The following is a 7963-nucleotide window of genomic DNA, read 5'->3' on the forward strand; positions in this document are numbered from 1 at the left end:
TTACAGGGACAGAGGCTCTGTTTGCACATGAAGTGCAAAAAAAAATATCAAAATTTTGGTTCGTTAACGAAATTTTGACTCGGAGTCGTCGAAAATTTTGACTCGGAGTCGTTGCAAATCCAAATGGGTCGTTCTCATTTCTTGCAAGTCGTCTTCCTCCTCCAGTAGTGGTGGTGGTGATGATCATGATGTGTTTCTCGAATCTTCCCTCCTTATTTCAGGTCCCCAGCTCAATGATCCTTCATTAAGTAATCCTTCATCCTCGAAAAGCCATTACTCTGTTTCTCCGTGAACACCAATATTCTGATACGCGACGATTGGCGGCTGTCGGAAGAAGAAGAAGATAGTCTCTGGTGTTCCTCGAGCATGACGTGGAGATCTTCATCGGTGGTTAGGGACCTGGTACTTCATTGGCGGCTGTCGGAAGAAGAAGAAGAAAGTCAATGTAGTGTCGTGGAGATGAAAAATGAGGGCAATTTGGTCAGTACAGTATAAATGTTGCGTGAGTAGCAAAAAAGTGGCGTGTCAATAGACACGCCCCTTTCTTTCTTCAGAAATGTTATTTCCAGGACAGTACACCTCAACGAATCGGTTCTTGGTTGGCAATATCAATTTTGATTGATTGATATAAAGCTCGTCAACGATAAAGTTTTCAACTCCTCTGCGATTCTCTTTGGCTGAAATCTGCTCGAGATCTTGTAAGGTGATTCTATTTCCAACCCTGGTTAAATGTTTTGTGCTTGCTCTGTTTCTGTTTAGATCTATTTTGCTTGCTCTGGATTCAAGTTTTGTAGCAAATTTAATTGGTCTTAAGTGAATTGTGTTAAATTCATTGGGTTTCCAGCAGAGTTTAGTATCCTGCTTGAATCATGTTCGGCCGTGGGCCAAGGAGAACCAGTGATAATACTAAGTATTACGACGTTCTTGGTGTTTCCAAGACCGCAATTCCAGATGAGCTGAAGAAAGCTTATAAGAAGGCTGCAATCAAGAATCACCCTGACAAAGGAGGAGACCCTGAGAAGGTATATATATATAGCATACTACTTCTTGCGCATGTGATTGTTTTTTTTTTTTTAATCTATGATTATGGCTGTGTTTAATACAATGATGATACTGGTATTTTTATGTCTCAGTTCAAGGAGGTGGCGCAAGCTTATGAAGTTCTCAGTGACCCAGAGAAGAAAGAAATCTATGACCAATATGGCGAAGATGCTCTTAAAGAGGGCATGGGAGGAGGTGGCGGCAGCGGCCATAATCCTTTCGATATATTTGAACAGTTTTTCGGGGGAGGAGGTTTTGGTGGCAGCTTTGGCGGTATGAATGAAATGTTCAGTTTGCTCTGCCTTCTTTTATATACTCTTAAAAGTGTCTGGTAGTAGTTTGATTTCAGTGTTCAAAAATATTTTCATCTTGTAGGTGGTAGCTCAAGAATGAGAAGAAAGAAGCAAGGTGAAGATGTCGTGCATACCTTGAAAGTTTCATTGGAGGAATTGTACAATGGTACTTCAAAGAAACTTTCCCTTTCTAGGGAAGTTCTTTGCACCAAATGTAAAGGGTATGTTTTCTGTCTTAATTTGTTTACTATATGTGTCTTTCTCCAGCTTTTTCAATGATGTGTTTAGTGGAAAGGTTAATACTTTCTGTGCTCTGTTTTTTTTTAATCTATTACTTGATGCATGTGGTCGATGCTCCATGTTCTTTATATTGTCCGTCTTGTAATGTACCTAAGATCATTGCTTTTCTCATGGACCTGTATTTCTACTGAATGCTTTTTCTTGGTTTCTAGTTTCCATAGTCTTCTATTGGTTTTCTGTTCATGTATAATTCCTTTATGGTGGATTTTCATGTCTATGCTTATATCTCCTGGCGTCAAAAGCTCAGAGAAGAACTGATAGATGAATGTGGATATTCTTATTTCAGGAAAGGTTCTAAGAATGGAGCCCCGGGGACATGTTATGGATGCCAAGGTTCAGGAATGAAAATTACGACACGTCAGCTTGGACTGGGCATGATTCAACAAATGCAGCAAGTTTGCCCAGACTGCAGAGGCACAGGTTTTTTATTCTGAAACACCTAAGCTTTATTTAGTTTCCATTTCTATTTATTTGTTGGCGTCTTGTTGAAAAATAATAGTATATTTATTTATTCAGGTGAGAAAATCAACGAGAAAGATAAATGTCCTCAGTGCAAAGCAAAAAAGGTTACTTCGGAAAAGAAGGTTTTGGAAGTCCATGTTGATAAAGGGATGCTAGATGGCCAGAAAATTGTATTTGAAGGACAGGCTGATGAAGCTGTGAGTTAAAAATTAAGTTTCAATTCTTTGTTTTTGTTGCTTTATCATGCTGGTAATTTATTAATATTTGTTTATTTTTGCAGCCTGATACAATCAGCGGAGATATAGTTTTTATAGTGCAACAAAAGCCACACCCCAAGTTCAAAAGAAAGTCGGACGATCTCTTTGTTGAACATACCATCACTTTAACAGAAGCTCTCTGTGGGTTTCAGTTTGCCTTGACTCATCTTGATGGCCGCCAGCTTCTTATCAAATCAAACCCTGGCGAGATTATAAAGCCTGGTTAGTAGTATTTATTTTCCTTGTACACTTCCTTTTGCCATGATGACTCAAAATTTCAATAACCGAATCCGACCAATCAACTAGGTTTAATTTGGCTCGTTTTTATTCATCTCTTTATATCTTCTTCCCATTATTACAGAGCAATACAAGGCAATCAATGACGAGGGGATGCCGCACTACCAAAGGCCATTCATGAAAGGCAAGCTTTGCATCCATTTCAATGTGGTATTCCCGGAAACTGGAACATTTTCGGTTGAACAGTGTCGTGCTTTGGAAACCTTACTTCCCCCGAGATCGAGCAAGACTTTGACAGATATGGAGCTAGACGAGTGTGAAGAAACCACAATGCATGAAGTGAACATAGCAGAAGAAGATAGACGAAGGCAACACCAACATCGCCAAGCTTACGATGAAGATGATGATGACGAATCATATGGGCCCCGCGTTCAGTGTGCCCAACAATGAGGAAAGATAGAAGACAAAACTGCCCTCCTCGGCTCTTTTTCCTGGGAAGCTTATGAGTGTATTATTATTATTTATTTATTAGTATGGCATAGTTATGTAGCGGCGTATTGAAATATTTACGGTAGTTTTTCAAGTGAAGTTTAGTGTTACACCTTCAGATGGTTATGTTTTTGTAGCGTACGAGCATAATAATACAGTTCCTCGAAAATATACTCTTTTATAGTAGTAATAAATAAATTACATGATCGGCTTTCGGTGATGTGGTTTTATTTTGCATATGATTTTCTGTTTTATTCTAGAATGGTGTCGAGGTGTTTTGATATGCTAATGTAAAGCCTAAGTAGAAACTAGCCAGCTCAAGTACATAGTGTTTTAAATGCTCAACTTTGAGTAATTAAGGAGCTTGGTTTAAGATTTGGTGAACTTCTTTACTTTCAAGTTGTAGGATTGTCTGTTCCTTGTTTTCAAATTATTGTATAATAATAAAATAATTGCCATTATTAGAGCAATCATCTTGGGAGTTGGATATTGGAATGACTTCCTATTTTACTTCCAATAGTGATTAATAAATCTTATATAGAAAATAGGAATAACATTTTTATTTGTCTAATCGTAGATATTTTTGTTAAATGAAAATTCATACGTGATATTTTATTGACACATAAAAATTTTATATATGTCTATTTATTAATTTGAAAGGTAGTTTCAAATTATAATATTCGATATTTTTTTCCAATTTTCTATTTAAATTTTTATTTTTATTCTTAATCAAAATCAAAGTATTATTACATTTTATATATTTTCCCATTCTTATTATTCCTAATTAAAACGGGCATATATAAATATAAATACATCACATGCTATTATAGAGATAAACTCTATAGTTAAAATTTCTATTTTTATTAATAAGAGTTATATTTCATTTAATGTGATTAAAAAATACTTCTAACTCATATATAATACGAAGTATAACTTTCTTAAATATAAAATATAATTATGTATAGCTTTTATTTAAAATTTTAAAAATATATATATTTAATTAATTTTAAAATTTATGTACGACGTGGGAGCCCTGTGACAAATAAATAGATCTATATTTCAAGTCCGCATAAATATTAATTGAATTGTTCTAATTACATATTTTATTAACGAATTAAAATCATATATTTTGTCTATTTATTATTTAAAAAGTTATTTCTTATCATATTACAATACACGATATTTTTTTTTCCAACTTTCTAATTAAACTCTTATTCCTAATCAAAATCTCACTACATTCTATTTTTTTATTCTCATTCTTCCTAATTAAAACGGACATATGGTTTTATTCCAATTACATATTTTATTATCAAATCGATATTCAACACAAGATTTTTTATTGGCAAATTAAAATTTGACATGAGGATCTTTTTTTCTTTTGATTATTTAGAAAATCATTCCTAATTAAATTAAAATAAATTTTATTTTTTCCAACTTTCTAATTAAACACTTTATTCCTGATATAAATATCATCATTCTTTCTAATTAAAACAACCATATATGTATGTATATATATACATAATATATTATTCAAGAGTTAAATTTTGTAAGATTATAATCATTAAAATCAGCCAAAAAAATACAATTAGTTTGTTATATATTCATAATTAAAGTCTATCAATATTATTATTTATTATTTTTTACTCTTTTTAGTCTAATTCTTCATGTACAAATAAATTTTTTAACACAGATTATAATAACATAATTATTTACACTACTTAATAATAAAATATTTAGCGATATTGACTTCCTATCTAACGGACGAGTCCTATCGACTTGGAGCTACCGTATGTCAAAGAAGATAATTCAAATAATGTTTGAAGATTTTTATATCTTTTTATTTATTTATTATAATGTAACGTCTTATCGTAACTACCATTTTGCAACATTTATACAACTATTGTGTTATCAATCCGTATAATTCACTGGGGGCGAGTAAATTGAAAGCTTCATCATTTCTGTTTAAAATTTCCCATAAGTATAAATGTTTGTTCCTCGGCTTAATCGGCCTGATCATCTCTAATCAACTCATTAACGATATTGTAATATCAGTGTTTAAACTTTCAATCCCGTCGTAAATCGTAACAGTATGATAGAATGGAGTAGTGTCAAAGAAACTTCTTAATTAGTCATCATACTACATCATTTTTAAGTATTCAAATAAAATTTTGACATGTATTAAATTAATCACACATGTCTATTGAATTGTAAATTAGCCTCAAAATCAAAAGTGAGCTGGAATTTAGTGATTTTATTAATAATTAGAATGTAACGATTAATAGTATTAATTAAAAAATCAGATTTTTCTCACTTCTCTTTTCCTCAAATAAAAGAAAAATCTATCATTCGCATATCAAAAGTTCACCACCACTGGTCCCTCTCTCTGGCGTCCAAACAAGTCATCAAATAGGGAAAAAAATTGTCCAAATTATAAAAGCCCAACAAGAACATCACGATCAATTCTAATCCGATCAAGATTACAAATACCACCGCTTCCAACCCAAATCCGGCCACCATGAAAATTAGCAGCACCACCGCTTCCAACCCAAATCCGGCCACCATGAAAATTAGCAGCACACAACCAAATCAACAAAAAAAGAAAAAGAAAGAAGAAGAGCAAAATCGATTTACGTTAATAGAAATCTAACATTCATTAACTGAGTCATCAAATGAGATTTGAATGGAGAAAATACTGTAAACTACGGAAAAAATACAAATATAAAAGTATAGAATCCGGAGAAGAAAAAATAAAAAAAAAATAATGATTTTATTAATTTCTTAAAGAATCAAATAATTTAGGGTTACAATTTCTATGATTTTTCTGATTAACGATTAACGAAACAACATCTAAGATAATGGCATGTGACAATGACAAACAAATAAAGCAACTTGATAATATATATATGACAAAGACAAGATTGACAAAGACAAAATTTACCACCGACTATTGAGGCAAGCGACGAGAGGTGGCTTGACAGAAGCTTGACAAGATTAAAATTTATGCAGAGTTGCGTTGTTTTGAATGTGTGTCCATGTGTCTTGAATAAGAGGGTTGAGGCCTCTATTTATAGTGCTTGAGACAGTCCTCGTCCATGTAGGAGTAGAATTCCTTCTAACCAATCAGAAGTCTTCCTTGAAGTCCATCTTCTATTGTAACTCGTCAATACCTTAATTCTATTTTGGGCTCTTATTTCTTATAGTTGAATCATCTTCGTCTTCCAAGTCTTGAGATTGAATCCTCCTTCAAGTCTTATAGCTAAGCTCAATCCTTCTCGAAGTCTTAGTATGTAGTTGAATCCTCCTTGAAGTCTTAGAATGTAGTTGAATCCTCCTTGAAGTCTTAGTGGGAAGTGGAATCCTCCTCCAAGACTTATAGCTAAACCCTTGAGTCCTATTCTAACTAGAACTCCAACCTTGCTTACAAGAATATTTTCTAGAATCTCTTCAAGACTTTAATTCGTTGATTATCTCTTCCTTTTCCAACCAAAATTTTTGAATCATCCATTAACCATGAATAACCCTTTACAGCCCAATCCATTACCATGGATAAGATTTAAATGTTTAGACTTTAACCGTAGATGACATTTTAAGTGCTTGGACTCCTATCCAAGAGGAGCCTTTAGGTGCTTGGACACTTACCCTAGAAAAGCTTTTAAATGCTTAAACCCTTACCCTAGAAAAGCTTTTAAGGCTTTGGACCCATTTCTATTAGAGCCAAGGTTATGATAGAGTTTACTTAGATAAAAGTGAGCCAAGGCTAGGATAGAGTTTACTTAGATAAACATAAGCTAATGTTAGGATAGAGAGACCATAGCCAAGACTAGGATAGAGTGACCATAGTCAAGGCTACGATGCGCTTTCAAGCCTACGATGCAAATTCAAGCCTATGAAGCGCTTTCAACCTTTCAATGCGCTTTCAAGGCTACAATGCGCTTTCAAGGCTTTGATGTGCATTCAAGTCTTCGATCCCCTTTCAAGCCTTCAATGCACTTTGAAGTCTTCAACCTACTTTCAAGTCTTCAATGAGATTTCAAGTCTACAATGCATATTCAAGTCTTCAACCCACTTTCAAGTCTTCAATGAGCTTTCAAGTTTACCATGCATATTCAGTCTTCAATGGGCCTTCAAGTCTTCAATGAGTTTTCAAGTCTACAATGCATATTCAAGTCTTCAACGGGCCTTCAAGTCAATGAGTTTTCAAGTCTTTAATGCATATTCAAGTCTTCAATGCATATTCAAGTCTTCAAGGCGCATTCAAGTCTATAATACGCTTTGAAATCTTCAATGCACATTTAAGTCTACGATACACTTTGCTTGAATAAAATTGACCGTAGACACAATTTCAAGTCTACGATAAATTTGTCTTCAATAAATGAAACCATGGTCATAAACTTATTACACGTGGCAATACTTAATCGATAGTCAAAATTTCGTTGTCTACAAATGTCCCCTTTCGAGACTTGGTCACGAGCATGAATTTGTTGAGGTGCGAAGTGGGCGAGTCTTGAAGCTATTGTGCTTTAATGAAATCTTTACGGATTCTCTTTCCAAATAGGTTTGCTTCATCATGCATTTGCTTGCCGAATTTTTTCTATATTTTGAACCCTTTGGTGAAGGTTGTATTTGAATTATCCTTTAAATTTTGAACTTCTTTAGAGGATGAGATTGTTAGTCAAGCTTTCTTCCAACTTGACTAAGCATGAAATACTTGGACATAATTTTATAGCAGTTTGAAAACTCATGCTAAGGAGAGAATATTTTCAAGTAGCTTCAGTTTAGAGTAATCAATCATTTATAAAGCAATTTGAAATCCTCTCTGCATAGGAGGTGATTGATTCTCTTAGTTTTTTATTTTTGTCTTTTTTTCGGACTTTCTTTAGCGGA

General features: G+C 33.7%; 1 protein-coding gene across 2 annotated transcripts; it reads left to right on the top strand.

Annotated features, from left to right (window-relative positions):
* The first annotated feature begins 869 nt into the window (after positions 1-869).
* On the top strand, positions 870-3040 carry LOC139883210 (chaperone protein dnaJ A6-like). 2 transcript variants are annotated; one of them, XM_071867418.1, is made up of 7 exons: positions 870-1022; positions 1134-1302; positions 1417-1555; positions 1921-2054; positions 2151-2293; positions 2377-2575; positions 2715-3040. In XM_071867418.1, the coding sequence occupies exons 1-7, from the start codon at positions 870-872 to the stop codon at positions 3038-3040; spliced, it is 1263 nt and encodes a 420-aa protein (XP_071723519.1). The 2 variants fall into 2 exon arrangements, with proteins under 2 accessions (XP_071723519.1, XP_071723520.1); XM_071867419.1 differs by having other exon boundaries at positions 1134-1299.
* The last annotated feature ends 4923 nt before the right edge of the window (positions 3041-7963 follow it).

This window comes from Rutidosis leptorrhynchoides, unplaced genomic scaffold (genome assembly GCF_046630445.1).
Source record: "Rutidosis leptorrhynchoides isolate AG116_Rl617_1_P2 unplaced genomic scaffold, CSIRO_AGI_Rlap_v1 contig368, whole genome shotgun sequence".
Taxonomy (NCBI): domain Eukaryota; kingdom Viridiplantae; phylum Streptophyta; class Magnoliopsida; order Asterales; family Asteraceae; genus Rutidosis; species Rutidosis leptorrhynchoides.

What these genes read in the sequence shown, in the direction of transcription:
- LOC139883210 (XM_071867418.1), top strand. Translation starts at nt 870, where the DNA reads ATGTTCGGCCGTGGGCCAAGGAGAACCAGTGATAATACTAAGTATTAC. An exon ending in CGGGGGAGGAGGTTTTGGTG is followed by an intron (nt 1,303 to 1,416) that starts GCAGCTTTGGCG and finishes TTCATCTTGTAG; the next exon opens with GTGGTAGCTCAAGAATGAGA. An exon ending in TGGCGAGATTATAAAGCCTG is followed by an intron (nt 2,576 to 2,714) that starts GTTAGTAGTATT and finishes CCATTATTACAG; the next exon opens with AGCAATACAAGGCAATCAAT.